A 16,261-nucleotide genomic window follows, 5' to 3' on the forward strand; every position below is an offset into this window, starting at 1 on the left:
TGAAGAAAAGAAACACTGTGAGAGGACTAAGAGCTCACTGCAGACAGCCTGCCTGAGAAATATCATCTGCTATCAACAGGTGGTTCAGGCTGGTAGAATTCCAGGATATATCCTACTAGTACTATATTATAAACTTTTCCAAACCCCACTTTTTTCACTGATAAATAATACTGTATAACAATGGGAGTTTTGTTGAATAAAGGCCTTTGGAGTTTAGCTGCATGAATGCTCAGCATATTCTGATTTGCCTAGTCCTTTCCAGTTCCACCATAAGAAGCATTCCATGACACATGGTCTATAGTGGAATGCTTTTGCCCAGCATCAGCTAGTCTATAAAATGTGTAGGTACACTTCAGTCTAACAGACAACTTCACATTTCAGAAAGAAGAATTCTCCTGAATGAGTCCAACTAACAGCTTCCGTGTTTCAATTGTAACAGGGTGAACCTGGTGACCCTGGAGAGAAGGGCCCAGTCGGACCACCTGGACAGAGAGGCATGCCTGTGAGTCTTTCTCCCCTCATTCAGAGCCCCTGTAGTTTAATACCAATCCAGCTGAAATACTACAGTTCATTCCTTTCTATTTTCTCTGATATGATTAGAATTATTTCGCATTTGGTTCCCAATTTCCTTATGGACATCAGATTCCTTGTGGGCTAGAGAGAATATCTTTCACATCAATTTCTCTAGAGGAAAGAATATACTAAAGGTAGGGCACACAAGGAAAGGAAGTGTGGCCTTAATCCGTATTTTCTCTCTATGGCTTTTACCACCATTTGCTGCTGGTTTTAGATCGCATAGTGAGAACTTACCCTAATTCATTAATCTTAGCAACCTGAGCACCTCACTGTAATGGGACGTCTTTATTTCAAAGTAAAACTGGACATAAATCTAATCCTCTATTAATATATAACTCATGGTATGTTCAACCTATGCAGGGCATGGATGGCAGAGATGCCTATGGTCCTGAAGGAAGCAAAGGAGCAAAGGTGAGTGCTTCCAGTCAGAATGTCTCTCAGTCTTCTGCAGTATCAAATGGAAAATCCATATTATATTAAAAAGAAATGTAAGACATGGCCACTGTGTATTTCTCAGGTTCAGTAAGAGATTCAGGATTCCCACAGTCCTTGTGAGAAATTCTTCAATAAGATATTTTTTTGAGGACCCCTCTCTCTTACTCTTTCCCTTGATGGGTGTATATGGATATGAAGGATTGTACTTCTTGGAGTACGCAGTGCTTTCTGTCCATTTCAGTCCGCTTGACTAGCCACTCTTCTTGGCAAATATTGGTGGTCCAGCCACTTGGGGCTCTGCTCATTTTTCTTCTTTCAGTGGAGGGATTCCTTGCCTACCAAGGAATACTGAGACAGTAAGGATATTGTTTTAATGTGAAATATTCTTCCTTGTGCTCCTACGGTCAGCAATAAGATCTGGGGATCAGCCTCTGGATTGCTAAGAAACTCATTCCCTTCACAGTGCTGAATAAAAAAAGCAATTAATTTCTTACGTCTTTAAAAACATAAAAGAATCCAGCTAAAATAAAAAGTATACAGAAATGAAGAGATCAAATTCATGGCACCAGTGGTACCAATGGGTCAATCTGGGAGCAGAGGAGTCAGGATGCTGGAAAAAGCTGCAGTCCTCCTTTCAAGAAATTTGTGTAGTGTTGCGATACAAGTCCTTTCTTGCTGCTTGTAAAATGGAAGTGGCCCAGTGGATCTCTGATAGGCCTGTCTCTCACTGTTCCTCTTTGTGGGAGAAGCAGAGTGTTGTAGTAACCTGCAGAAAAGATATGAAAGGCTTCCTGGGAGCCTCTCCAGCTGATGAGCTCCTTTTGCTAAAATGGCTCTTGGTGCTTCTTATTTTCCAATATCTTTTCTCTCCTTCTTAACTCCAACAATTCCTTTTCATAGGAATGCATACATTGTATACAAGACTAAATCTTTTAATCTCTTGGAATCTCCCACTTGTTCACTTCAGGGAACATCCTCCGTGTTAGAAGAACGGAGGAAAAAAGTTTCTCCTAAATTCTTCTTGTCATTATTCATTGTTTTAAAGGATTAACTTAAAGCCTTTCTTATACACTGATGTCTGCCCAGGGTTTGGCAGGGCCTGGATTAAAGCAATTGATAAAAATAACTAAAAACCAATTTACTCCAGAATAGTGATTCAGAAAGAATAATTTTCCCCTGATAGCTAAGAGAATAAGCTTTAGTATAAATTTTACTTAAGGTTGCTATTAATTATACAGGTTCACAGTCACATTACGCTCTCTTACATGTAATGGGGGGTGTACGTGCATGTAATTTGCTGAAAATTGTTGGATAAAGTCATATGACGTTTTACAATCATGTCCACTTCCATGGGAATGAACTCTTAAAAAAATGGCATACATAAGTAGTGTGAATTCTGATGTTAAGGAAAGAGGTACTTCACTTCTGATTGGTTTATGTGAGAGTTTCCATATTTCTCATATACGAGCAAAGAACACACCAGAAACTGAAGTAACTGAAAGCAATTAATGAATTGACTTCTGATATGCCAACAAAATATCATGGTATCATTGTTTAGTATGGAGGGTACAACATTTTGAAACTACATTCAAACACTGAGTTCTGAATGTTACCATTTACTCATAGTCATTATACGTGAATTCCACTGTATATTGCTAGGATGCATAAATAAGTTTTGATAAGACGTATATTTGAGAAACTGAGAATGCTTGAAAATCCAGAAACTGTTGGAAATTTTTAGAACGCTCTTCCTTTAGATGAGCAAGGTGTTCATATAAAATGGTGTCATTTGAGACCAGAGTAGTAGCCACAGTTACTTGAATGGGCTGGAATGCTAAGAATAATTTTTAAATTGTTTTTGGTTTAAAGGCATCAAACACTAAGCAGATCATAAAGTTCTAGATTCTTATGAAGTCTTTGTCCTTTCTTTTTGTAGGGAGAATCTGGATTCATAGGATATCCTGGTCCAGAGGTATGATTAAATGGCATATTTTCTTTCCTTATGTCTTGTTTTGCATTTTTCTATTTGGAAGTTTTCTGTCTTCTCCTTTCCTATAAAGTTCTGAATTTCATTAATTTTCAGGGAGAAGATGGAGACCCAGGCATTCCAGGAGCTGAAGGACCCAAAGGATCTAGGGGTAGAAGAGTAAGAACGACAAATTTGCTAACTCTGTGAAGAGTTCTATAAATAAAGCCCTTATGTCCTAGGTGTTTTCTCACCAAAAAAAAAAAGTTAAATTGGTTCCCACCCTGATCTTTTATTGCCATATCTTGTGCGACAGGTCTTGAGAGAATGCAGGTCGGAGTCTTCAGAGATGCTGGTTGCTAATAATTCTTAATAGTGGTAACCTATGTAAATGCAGGATCCAACTCACAATATGGTTATGGAGGGGTTTTTTTCCCTTATGAAATTTGGCACCTATGTGTGCAATTATAAAGAATGAAACTTGTATTCCTATTTTTAGGGTAATGCTGGCACACCAGGTTCCCTGGGAGATCCAGGAGATCAAGGGCCATCAGGACCTATGGTAACATATTTTTGTTTTTAAAAAAATCACTCTTAGATTGATCTTAGACTTACTATTAGAATAACGGACTATTTAATTATGTTTCATATGCTTAGTTGCCTGGAAGTTCTATAGAGTTATGTCTTGCCTGTGGATATGTGTGTACAGGAGCACCTGCTGTTGAAATCGAACTGCAGCAAAATAGTGCAGGACAGAATTTCTTCCACAGTATTTGGTATTGTCTTTAGGCTGGGTAAATATCTAGTTAAATAAGCAGAGAGTACTGGATTGATCTGCTGAAAGCCAATGTATTTTTTTCATTTCAAAAGAAAAGCCATTTAAAATCAGACTTGCAGTTAAAGGCATGCACTTAAAGCTTATATTGACCGTAGCATGTTAATCCTTATGTACAAGTAGATGTCCTGATGTACTTTTCCAGTGTCTGTGTTCTGCATTTTATACAACCAAATGTTTTATTCTCTATCTAAGCAGATGAAGGGATTGTGTATTTCAATAGGATTTAGGACTAACCTTGTAGGTAGCTAGGAAAATCTCTGTATGTGTCTACCTTTGTCCTGCAGCAATGCTGAAAATCAGCTCCATAGTGACCAGAAACAATCTCTACTGTTACTGATTTTCATGTTAAACTTTCTTAGGCCTACTCTTAGTTTAAATGTGGAACATTATTGGTAGCAGTATCTTTACCTGTATAACATGGCCCATGGGATGTGTCAGCTTAGAAAACTTTTTTTCCTTCTCATTACACTGTTCTGCTCAATGAATGTACCCGTCCCACTTTATTTTATGATGCTGGGTGCAAGAATGGCTAAGAATGCATTGCCTTCCCAGCTGCTTGGCCACTCACATGTTACAGGTAGACACATCTTGTGAGCTGATGAGCCACAGCCATTGGCCTTGCCAGTCCATGGTCCAAGAAGTCTTCAGAGGGATTTCAAGCTCAAGATCTCCTCCTCAAATGTAGAAATGAGAATAGAGCTTGGGATATCTGGGCTTGGTGGGATTATTACAGTATCTGTTATCAGTGAAATGAGAAAGTGGGAAGTCTGTGGGAAGTGGAAGTGATAGGGAATGCAGGAAGAGGCACAGGTAGTAGGCAGGGACAGCCAAAACGGGCCTGTCTTACCCATCCTTCCTGCCTGGTGACATGATTGTCTGTATGTGTCAAGTCTGCACAGCTCAGTCACCACCACTGAGCTGCTGCAAGTAGCATTAGGGCTCAGAAAATTCACAGTTAACTCTTGCTGAACAGTACCAAAGAAGAACATTGACCTGCTGGGAAACATGAGAAGAAAAAAGCATGGAATGGCTGCGATGGTGCTAGCAGCAAGACAGCAGGGGAGGTGAAGAGCGTAGCTCAGGCAGAAGATGGAGGAATGGAAGATTAATTGGAAGGGGAAGGAATAAATAAGGAGATGGGGTTGTAATCTGGGGATGTAAAGAAGTATATAATTTTTGTGAACTGAAGTGTTATGGTAGAGAGAGGGTAAGGTAAAAGCTGTGGGATGTGGAGCTGAAATTTTTCTGGTGTATCTCACTGCAGCCTCCTGCAAGTAAGTGAGAATTTTCAATAGTCTTCCTACACATCTGAATGCACACATGATGAGAACTCTTAAGCTCCTTTGAAAAAAAAATTCCTTTGCCTCTGTTTTATTCCCATTATGAAGATTAAAAAATACTTTTATTTTGAAAAAAGGTGCTTGGGGTGCTAGCATTTTTTCCACAGTTCCCAAGGAGAAGGATGCAGAGTAGGTTGAGCTATCATGATGTGTGTTCTGCAGGGTCTTTCGAGGTAGAACTGTAGGGATTTTACCCTGCAAGGGTAGAGGGCAAGCTTGTCACACATCAGGTGTTGGAAAGTACAGAAAGTCCAAATAACTGAACATAGCACAGCAACTACTGTTTATAAAGGAAATCCAGTTCTGAACTATGCTGGTTCTCAAGGGCAACAAGTATTGAACATTTTAAAACCATTAATGAAAATGGACTGAGAAATAAGTCTGAGAAGTGGTCTGTAACTCTGGAATGGGTCCACAAAAATGTATGCTGGGAACTGACGTCTCCTCATATTTCAAATTCATAAGTGCTTGTTGGGAAACACTATATGCCTGCATTTTCTTTGGGCTACAGAGTACTAGATGGAAATACATTATCAGGGTCTGACTTTTTGGAGCTGTGTTTATTTTGTTTCAGGGTGCCAAGGGACCAATGGGCACCATTTTAATGGAAGTAAGTAACAACCTTACAGCTAACTGTGCACTGCATGGAATTATCTGTTTTAGTCTTCCATTTATAAGCACTTACAGCAGTGCACACAATTAGCTGTTATAAAACAATATCCTTTTCATGTTCTTGTCAGAGTGCAGTGGGTTCATCTGTTCTGCAAATGATCAAGGAATGAGAAACAATTATGCCTGTGGATTAACACCATGTCCAAAGTTTTACAAATCGTTGGACCATTAATATTCATTTACCTGTTTCTTTACTCACATCAGTTTACACACTAGCTCACATTTAGGGGTACTTTTTCCCCTCTTGTAAAGGAAGGCATTTCTTCAGCAACAGTTATTTTCACTGGGAATAGAAGTACAGGATTTCTTCAGAATCGTAATCCCATATAAAATGAGCACTTCTGAGCAAAGGTTCCATCTAACCCTTGCATGGATGACTACCTACAGGCAATACTATTGCAGGTGTGTTCTGTGTCCAGAGGAGGTCTTCTCCCCCTTCATGGACCTCTCTTCCTATGTGAGTTGCTATTGAAATGTCAGTTCTCTTATGGAAGTGCCATTGAGTGGTGACATCCTAGATCAGTTTATTAGCACAAAATAAAGAATGGATAAATGGTTTCTTGGTACTCCAGAACATCATAAATGCCAACAGAGCAGTTCTAGAAAAATATGCCTAGTTTCTACAGCAAGTGAGAGTGTCCCTGTACTATTTGAAATAAAGAGGAACTGGATTGTGTGAATCTGGATTTACCGTAATGAGAGTTAGTTCAGGAACTGGGATACGACCTTCAGCTCAAACACCAGTAAGGTTCCCAATCTGGGATGGTCTGGGATTTGCTATTAATTCCTTTTTTATTTTGAATCTGCAGCCTTGTGAACTTGTGAATTTTACAAGAAAAAACTGCCGTAAGTAGGGAGCATCTTATTTTACCTCTGACACCTAGTCACTCTTCTTAAATGGAATAACCTCCACTGGAAACCCTGTAAACTGATAGTTTGTATCTGGGTTCCGTTTGACTGGTAGTTGTTAATTGTGAGGAGTTTTCAGCAGGTGTATGAAGCAGACTTGCTCTTTTTGCTCCTTTTCTAATTTGTTAATTACAAAACCTGTAACAAATATCTCTTTACCTCATTAAAGATTAAAATAATTATTTGGCATTGTGCCAACACCCTTTGGGGAGTTCTCTGAGAGAAGACAATACTTGTATGTGCACTGTCCTCCGAATTAGGCATGTTCTTTCCCTTCACACATATGTGCGCAGCAGAACCCAGAACAATTTTTTTACTTCTCATCCAGTAAAAGTGCACTATTTTGAGTATTTGATTATGGAAGAAGAGTGTTGTCTTGCACTGGCAGGTTCTATCAGTTGTCTGAGCTTTGAATCAGGCTTTTTATTGAAAGGAAGTGAATATGTCACTGTATTAATGAATATGAGCCCAAAATAATTTATTTGCCCTCCCTCTCTTTCTTGCAGCTTGCTCATCAGGTAAGTCCATCTGGCCTCTGCATATCCATTCTTTTATAGACTTGAAGAAAAAACTAACAATGCTTAAGTTGTGGAAAGATTCTCACAGAAATTTTCTGCTTTAATATACAGACACATGTCCAGCTTACCCAACTGAAGTGGTGTTTGCCTTCGATATGTCTGATGATGTTACACCAGCTGCATTTGAAAGGATGAGAAACATTGTCATGTTGTTGCTGAGGACCATTAAGATCAGTGAAAGCAATTGCCCAACAGGCGCTCGTGTCTCCATTGTTTCTTTCAACACCAATATGCGCTATCTCATCCGATTCTCAGAATTCCAAAAAAGCAACTTGCTGCAACAAGCAGTCCAGAGAATACCTCTGGAGAGATCCACTGGAAAGCGAAATATTGGGGCAGCCATGAGATTTGTTGCAAGAAATGTCTTCAAACGTGTTCGTCAGGGCATCCTCACAAGAAAAGTAGCCCTGTTTTTTGCCAATGGTCCATCGCAGGATGATGTTGCCATCAGCACAGCTGTGCTTGAGTTGAGTGCCTTGGATATCACTCCAGTGGTTATTGCCTTCAGTGAAGTGCCAAATGTCAGACGTGCCTTCTCAGTAAGTAGATAGATGATAGAAAATTGAGTCACCCATTTGCTCAGTGTGTGCTATTGTTTGAGTAAATCCTGCTCGCAGTCCAGTAAGTTCTAGGAACTGTCTAATCCTTTAGTAGAAAGAGGTACATTAAAGAATATTACTTCAACGAAGAAACGGTGATTCACTTGACCATAATGATCATCATCTGACCTCTTTCTGCACATGAATTTTTAATGGCTTGTGCTTTTAGGCCAAATCACAGAATTTCCATAACATTGTGTTAATTTCACTTAGTTACCTTTGCCATTACTCTTCTGAAGATGTGACATGTACTGACCATTTCACTAAGAAACTGTGGCCCTAGTTTCTAGAAAAAGTAATAGAAGTCTTCAAGTACACCATGTTTTTTTCAAAGGAAAATGAAATTAAACAAAACCCCTTTTGATATCTGTATTGCCATTCGCTCAGGAGAAAATGATGAAATTTTGTTTTATGACTTCATATAAAAGATAGTAAACAAAAATAAACAGTCCATTTTACAAGGTACCAGAGGAAACAATTCTAAATTTATTTAAGGTTTCATAACATAGATTCCATGGTCTCCATCTTTCCAATTTGTTTTGGTATCGTCTGTTCTCAGTTTGAACTTTTTCAAAATAAAATTCTTTCGAGCTGCTGTTTCTTCGTAATTGTCCTTCCGAAAGGAAACATGTTCACTTACACATGACAAAAGGTGCAAAACTTGGAGTCTGTTCTGATCTAGTAGCCATTTAATCTTCTTATTATATTTATTCTCATGCAGCCTCATATCTGTTAGTCAATTCATGTATTTTTCTGGCTGTATGTTTATTTAGCAGAATTAAATAATTCTGCTAGCATATGAGAAGGAAGCTTATAGTTTGTTGACTGGGTTGCCCCACAGGATAAACAGGAGCAAGCATCAGTATTTTGTTTACTTAGTATAAGCAGGTTACAAATCTGAATGCGTGTGATGATGTCTGGTATTTACAAAAGTGCTAATTATCCATAAATCAGTCTTCAGAGTAGAAAAGTTTAAAAGAGCTGCTTAGCAGGGGGAAAGGCAAAAAATTCATGGCAGTAGCTCTCCTTTATGTTTACAATGATGGGAAGGCAACCAGCCTCACCACCACCTCCCGAGTAAATACAACCTCCCTTTTTCTTTCAGATGGACTTCTGCCCTTGCAGTCGAGAGATGGTTTAATCTTTATGATCCTGCCAGCCTGTAGCCACAGATACTTAGTGCCTTTGGTTATTTTGTTTTAGGAGTTTCAGTTTAGAGATCATTCAAACCTTGCCAATTCTAATTCCTTTGAAGAGTTCTATCTATAACATTCTTGACAGACATTAATCAGAATTTAATTGTGTAGTTTAAGCTGAAGTTTAATGCAAAGAAGTAATTATTTCTTTACTCACCATTATAGTATAATTTACAGCCATTGTTGTTAATCTTAGTCTACAAGGAAATGCATTTTCCCTTGAATCACATTTGGATGGGGTTGGGTGGTCAGTGAAATTATAGATTGTTGTTGGAGCTTCTTCAGAGTTCCTCAAGCATTTCTGTGGTCAAATCTTCTACTGGGGAAGATTGTCTTTCTTCAGCTGATCACAGGCAATGCATATGTTGTTCTAATGCTAAAATCTTCTCTCCCAAGGAAACATCTTCACTCTTTATCCCAGATATAAGAGATCCTGCCCTTTTCTCTGTAGAAAAATACCCTCTATTAAGAAAAGAAAAACTGTAATATATTTTACCTGTCTTTTAAATGTTACTTTTATGTCTACTTTAAAACATAGATTGATGACACTAGAAGATTTCAATTATTTGTTTGGGAAAGACAACAGGATGAAAATTTGGAGGGCATCACATATTGTACACTTTGCTTTGGTAAGACATTTTACAAATTCCATCTGTTGTATTGGTCTATTTAGCCTTTCAATAACACATTCTATCATATTTATTTTGCAGTGTGGTGTTGGGGAATTTTTATGGTACACCTTAAATGTGTTTGTGCTTGAATATAAAAGAAAAATATTAATAAACAATGCACTGGGCAGAATCCTACTGCCATAAATGGTTCTACAAGGAGAAATTGCAAAAATGTAAGAGCTGATTCCTTATATATGCTTGCACCAGCACCAATCCCATAAGTGGTTGCATGGAGCAACTAAGCCCAGTTTGGCTGCCCATAGGTGGCCCTGAGTGCTCCCATTCCAGGGTGGCTACAAGACAGTGCTGCAGCTGTTTCTTGTCATCACCAAGAGAAACTTCACTCCCTGACAGGGATTTTTTTCTGTGTCTGACATTCCTGCTTCCAGCCAACTTAACCCCTTCCCCAAATGGGCCTTCTTGCCCCCTGTGACAGATCATTTCTTGGTTACAGTTATCAGTGCTGAGGAGTTATAATTTTAGTTTCCTCTTCAGTGGATGGTAAGAATTAGACTGTCAAAACCACAAAAGCTGTTTAATTAGTTTCTGTCTCAGCCATGTGAAATGAATTACTGGGTTTAGCATTTCCTTTTTAACAGAAATGAACTTAAAATAGCATTAGGATTCTGGGAAACCAGGCTCATCTGCTGTGGATTCTACACTGTGAGGGGAGGAGATGCTACTAAATGATAATATTTCAGAATGTTGAATAGTGATCTGAGATGAAAAATAGGGTTTGTTTCTGTGTCCTTTACAATGTTTAGATTTCAACAGAAGAAAATTTCTCAAGGGAACTCTTATCTATGAAGTTTTACCTTATGAGTGTTTTTTTGCTCTCATGCCTGAATAATTTCCCATGGTATCTCAAAACCTCCTTCAGCAAGAGTCGTCTGCTGTTCGTTACTAGAACAAAAAGATTTCAAGTTCCCAAATTATTTTTTTAATCAAAATTTAAGAAAAATAAAATAAATGTATAGGACTGTGTGAAGTTTTTTCCAAACTCTTGCTTTTGTTGTATTGCTAAATAGTTTGCTGTTTGCTCTTCCTCTCTAGATAAATGCAAACCAAGAACCAACTGTGAGGTGCCCATTTTTCCCCCAGTTCTGATGGATATGGATATCACTTACATCATGGACAGCTCTCGCAGTGTCAGCAGTGAAGAGTTTCAGAGAGCCAAAGACTTTGTGAACAACATGCTAGATCAGTTTGTTGTTTCCTTGCAGCCAAACGAATCATACGGAGGCATCAGAGTGGCACTGGTGCAGCAAGCTCCTAGGGACTTCCTGCCTGGCAGAAACCAGACGCCTGTGGCCTTGGAGTTTGATCTAGTTACATACAGCAGCAAAGATTTGATGAAGAAACACATCCAAGAGTCTGTTCACCAACTGGAAGGGCCATCAGCCATTGCTTCTGCTCTACAGTGGACAGTCGAAAATGTATTCTTTAAAGCCCCCAGACAAAGGAAACACAGGGTCATATTTACAATAGTTGGAAGCAAAACAAGCACGTGGGACAGAGAGAGGCTGAAAGAGATTTCACTCGGAGCCAAGTGCCAAGGATTCACTTTGTTCACCCTTGCGCTTGGCAGTGATGTGAGTGACAGTGAGCTGATGGAGCTGCCAAGTTCCCCCACAGAGCAGCACTTACTGACACTGGGCAGGGTTTCGACAGCAGAGATGGTGTACGCTCAGAGGTTTAGCCGGGCATTTCTAAATCTTCTACAGCGTAAGTATCACACAATGGCATTTGCTTAAGGTACGGAAAGAAAGAGAAATGCTGTATTGAAAAAGGTGGTGAGTATATATGTGCTATCATTCCTAGTCATAACTGCCAGTCTTTCACCTTTAGTTTGCCTCAGATGCTGGACATTAATGGAAGTGCCAGCAATGATGGAACAGCATTATATTCTAGTCTTAAGCAGGTTTTTTCCCTGAAGTTTTTATTTAATGTGTGGCTTTGTGAACTCCACTTTCATTAAAGATAGACTATTCTCAGCTAAGAGAACACAGTTCTGATTGCTGATTAGGTCCACATTTCTCCTCAGGCCATTGGCAGGTCCAGATTTACTGAGCTGTTTATGCTTATTTAGGCTTTGGAACAGGTAAATATTTAGCACATTTTCTCTTTATTGCAGTTATTCCTCCTCTGCAGAGCAGAAAAAGGACTTCTTCACTTTTCAAGACATATTCATGCAGATTAGCAGATCTTAGGTGCTTTGAAATACAAACAAGAAGATATCAAGAAGGAAATTGTCACTGATTTAAAATCCTGTATGTACTTAGAGACTTGAAAGTTTCTTTGGAAGCTAAATAGGTTATTACAGAGCAAGACAGAAGTATGAAAGGTTGGTTCAGGAGTCATTCTCACCTAGCTAACCTCTATCATAATTTTCATTTTCCTGGACATAGTCCAGTCACTCTGGATATGGTGTGTTAACTTACTGAAAGATGCAAACTTCAGTTCCCAACAAAAAACTCACTTAGTGCTTTTTACTAAACATACTGGGGTTTGGAGGACTTTAAAACTCAACTGTGGTATCTGGGCTTTCCCCACAGAAGAAATGAACAGTTATCCTTCACCTGAACTTCAAGAAGAGTGTGAAAACTTAGATCGGGGAGAGATACAACAGCAAGTGTCTATAACTGAAAGGTTTGGAATTGCCTATTTAACTCTTTGGGTGTGTATCTCTGAATATAAGATTTTTGCCTTTGTGTCAGTACTTGTATTTAAAGTACCTTTAATAGAAATGGGACCAGGATGCATTTTTCAAGGTCATACTGGTGGTTAAATAATTTTTCTCTTCCCCCTCTTCTTGGAAGGATGCCTTTTCCTGGAATGGCTGAACTTGGTTCCAGCTATGGTTTGGAAGACACTGAAAAAACTGAAAGCAGAGTCATGAAGAGTATTAAAGAGAACACCAAAGAACTTGTATACACAATGCCAGAAATGAGATATGATTATGAGGAGAAGAATGAATATGTCATAGAGGGAGCTGCTGCGGGAGAAAAGCCACAAGAGTGTGGAGAAGCTCAGGAGGAGAACAAGGAAAACTTAGATGCAACAGTAGAAACTAGAACTGCCTGTAATGATTATGGTATGATTTTAGAATATGAAAATCCTTTTTTAATTCAGTAAAAAAGCTCTAAATTGTAAAGGGCTCAGTTGAATATTTACACATGATGAAGAATTTCCATTAATTACACTTTTCCAAAGCTTTTGGTCATCATATGTTTGCATTCAGTCCAAATCTATACAGTAAGAGTCTGCAAGTGAAGATTGAACTATATGTGTCATTGTGACTTTAGTTTTGATTTGTAACTTTTTGTGATAGTATCATAAAAAGTTCTAATCCTCCTTACTAAAACAGATGATCATTTTAAATTCCAAGTTGCACTGTAATTCCTGAGTTACTCCTGCTGATAACTTAGCTCAACGTGGAGGAACTAAATATATCTCTGATACAGTCCGTTCCTGTAGGAAGAACAGGACCCCTCAGTAGAAGTTTCAAAATATATATTCTTCATGTTTTTAACTTTTATTCCTAATTATGCATTTTTCTTCACAGATTTGACATTTGATACAGGTATGGGAAACTGATTATGAGATTATTTGTCATCAACATTCTTTTAGCACAATTGAGTGTTTTTGTTGTTTAAACTACAGTTAAAGAGAATTTATGTGAAAAAAATGAAAAGGTGGCTACATAGTTTTGGGTGTGGTAGCTCATTGCTGCAGCTGTCATCCCTTTGTTTTTCATCCTTCTCCACTCAAATATGATTCCAGAGTGTCTGGTAGCCACATCCCTGATGAGAGAGTACCAATGCCTTTGCAATACTGTTTTAATATTGGATCTTTAATTAAGAGCTAGTGTACCACTGTGAACGCCACACAACCACAGTGCATGATGGACTTACTCAGCACCATAGGAATTGGTCCTGTTGCCTAACTGCATGAATACAGTCTTGTTAATCTCTTATTAAACAGTTCATGAACTCTGTGGTCACACAGGAAATCCAGTAACAGGAAGATATATTACTGTTTATACTTTACAAATAAAATATTTCCTTTGAGGAAGTAGTCAGGGTCATTGCACCAATGTAAGAAGTGACCTAGAACACTTAGAGGAGAGGTATGAACTGCCTTTCTCGATCCTGTGTTGTAACTAGTGACCCAACAGTTTACTTCTAAAAACATGTAACCCAGTTCCAGAACTTGTCTTTTGAGAGGTATACTTTGTACTGATCTGTTGCTTGAGATTATTGCTTTTCAGTTGGTTAGGAGAAGGTTACGTCATTTTAAATCTTTAAGCAGGGTAGTTTTATCGCGATTTTGCTTTACTTCTCAGTTCTTCCCCTTCAGTGTTGTACAGGCACCAATATCTAGAGCTGCCCTTCTGTCTTCTTTTGAGTAACTCTGAATTTACATTACTGAAAGATGATTAGATCTGTTCTTACGGAATGCCAGATTGCTACAACGTATGCTACTCCTCACCTACTTTGCTAATTTATGCAGTTTAAATTTATATTATTATTGGATTTGGCTAAGAGACTGTCATGGATAGTTTAACAACCTATGTATGTTTGTTTATGAAATCTTATTGATGGATACCAGTATAACAAGTTGGAATAAAGAAGAGGGAAATTATTAAAAGGTTTATTTACATAGTTTCTGTGGACCACATATAGTCATTTTACAATCATTTTAATAAAGTCTATGTTAGAAAACTAAAAACCTTTTAGCATGAAAATCGCTGAAAATCTCATCATTTCAGACATTCTTTCTGGTTAAAGCAATCATAAGAAGAGGGTCTTCAGACCATGCTGACACTGTGGTTTTATAGATGAATACTTTGTAAGTCTTTGTAAAATCTTGAGCACTGGCTACTTATTTTGTCTGACAGTTTGCACTGAATGTTAGTTTTCCCTGAATTTAGCAGTGCTAAGAAGGGTTGACCTTTCTTTCATTAAATCTGTCTCTTATTTCCCTTTTCCAGATGCATGTGACCTTGTTCAAGATAGTGGAGAATGTCAGAATTACATTTTGAAATGGTACTACCACAAAGAGCAGAAAATGTGTGGTCAGTTCTGGTATGGGGGCTGCGGAGGCAATAGAAATAGATTTGAAACACAAGAAGAATGTGGATTCTTGTGTATAGAGTCTTCCTAGTGCACAGACACTTAAGTTACTTTAATTCTTCAGTTAGACTATCAGGGTGATGCGGAAAAGGGATTCAAAGAGAAGGGTTTACATAGCCACTTGGCTCCCATGTTTCAGTTGAAAAAATACTTGATTATAAATTTATTACCTGGTAACTTAATTGTGAAAATTAAAATTTAAGCTATTACTCCATTGATCTCATATAACTTGCTGAGTACAGAGAAATTTGTTAGCCAACAATGTATTGTTTAAAAGGCATGAAAGTATTGAAATTTGACTTTCTTCCATAAATACCAAAATGTGCACTTTCCAAATATACTCCATAAAATAAAACAATACCTCAGAGATTTTCCTGAAATAACTTGGGACACAAGACACTAATGTCAGAATGTTTGGTGTGTTTGCTTACATTTATCCTGTTTATAGAAAATACTAAAAAGCATTTAGATCTCAAATGACAGACTTCCTAGGACTTATTTCACTCTGATTTGAAGGATTTTCTACCACAGAGTCATTCTTGGTTTCTTAATTATTTTTTTCCTGAATAATCCAACATGTGAATAAAATCAACAATTCTGAAATATTATACTTCTGCTCCTAGTTCCTGAAACAGATATAGCTGTATTCTCACTGTGTGGCATCTCATTTGTAAATAAGCATTGGTCCCCTTTCCTTGTTACCTGATGTTAGACAAATGCATTTATTTTAGAACATTAGATTTTCATGGTTGCTCTTGAGTGGAAGAAAAGATCCTGAGGACATCATCTGATTAAAGATAATAAATACAATGCTGTGCAGGCAGGTGGAACTTATATAAACTTTCACACTCCGTTGACTTATCCAAACTTTACTGTTGCCCATTTTATGTCTGTAGAAGTCATGGTGCATTTAACTTCACCTTGGTCCACTCTGCAGAGGTGGCTGTACTCACCTGGAATTTTGTTCTTCTCTGTATTCATCTACAAGATGATACAAGGTTACATCTAGTGGCAGTTTTCCTTATGATTCTTTGGGAAAAAAAAGAAGAAAAATATTAATCTGGAATAAGAACTGTAAAAATGATACAGAAAATGTTTTCTACTGGTGAAATAAAGTGAAAAAAATTATATATATTTTATATCTGAGGATGGATACCACTGGATATAGAGCAATATGTGTCAGGCCCCCTTAAATAAAATTTAAAATTTCCCTTTAAAAATACAGGCTTTGCTCTGATTCAGAGGAATCACACACACAATAATGAGCTCTTCCTAGCACAAGAGCTCCTCCTGGCACCCCAGTTACCCTTGTTGGGTTGGCTGTTTCAAGGGAGGGTGTCCTCTAC

General features: G+C 38.0%; 1 protein-coding gene across 1 annotated transcript in view; it reads left to right on the forward strand.

The window, feature by feature from the left end:
• Positions 1-15,499, forward strand: part of COL6A6 (collagen type VI alpha 6 chain) — a 48,865-nt gene extending 33,366 nt beyond the window's left edge. The window contains exons 20-33 of the mRNA XM_027659569.1: positions 440-502; positions 937-987; positions 2,948-2,983; positions 3,095-3,157; positions 3,477-3,539; positions 5,730-5,765; positions 6,637-6,673; positions 7,243-7,254; positions 7,366-7,853; positions 9,648-9,738; positions 10,834-11,505; positions 12,336-12,429; positions 12,600-12,874; positions 14,774-15,499. Of these exons, the coding sequence (XP_027515370.1) occupies positions 440-502; positions 937-987; positions 2,948-2,983; positions 3,095-3,157; positions 3,477-3,539; positions 5,730-5,765; positions 6,637-6,673; positions 7,243-7,254; positions 7,366-7,853; positions 9,648-9,738; positions 10,834-11,505; positions 12,336-12,429; positions 12,600-12,874; positions 14,774-14,946 (2,154 nt within the window). The 3' untranslated portion in view covers positions 14,947-15,499. The remainder of the gene's footprint in view (positions 1-439; positions 503-936; positions 988-2,947; positions 2,984-3,094; positions 3,158-3,476; positions 3,540-5,729; positions 5,766-6,636; positions 6,674-7,242; positions 7,255-7,365; positions 7,854-9,647; positions 9,739-10,833; positions 11,506-12,335; positions 12,430-12,599; positions 12,875-14,773) is intronic.
• The last annotated feature ends 762 nt before the right edge of the window (positions 15,500-16,261 follow it).

This window comes from Corapipo altera, unplaced genomic scaffold (genome assembly GCF_003945725.1).
Source record: "Corapipo altera isolate COAL_440 unplaced genomic scaffold, ASM394572v1 44b, whole genome shotgun sequence".
Lineage (NCBI taxonomy): Eukaryota > Metazoa > Chordata > Aves > Passeriformes > Pipridae > Corapipo > Corapipo altera.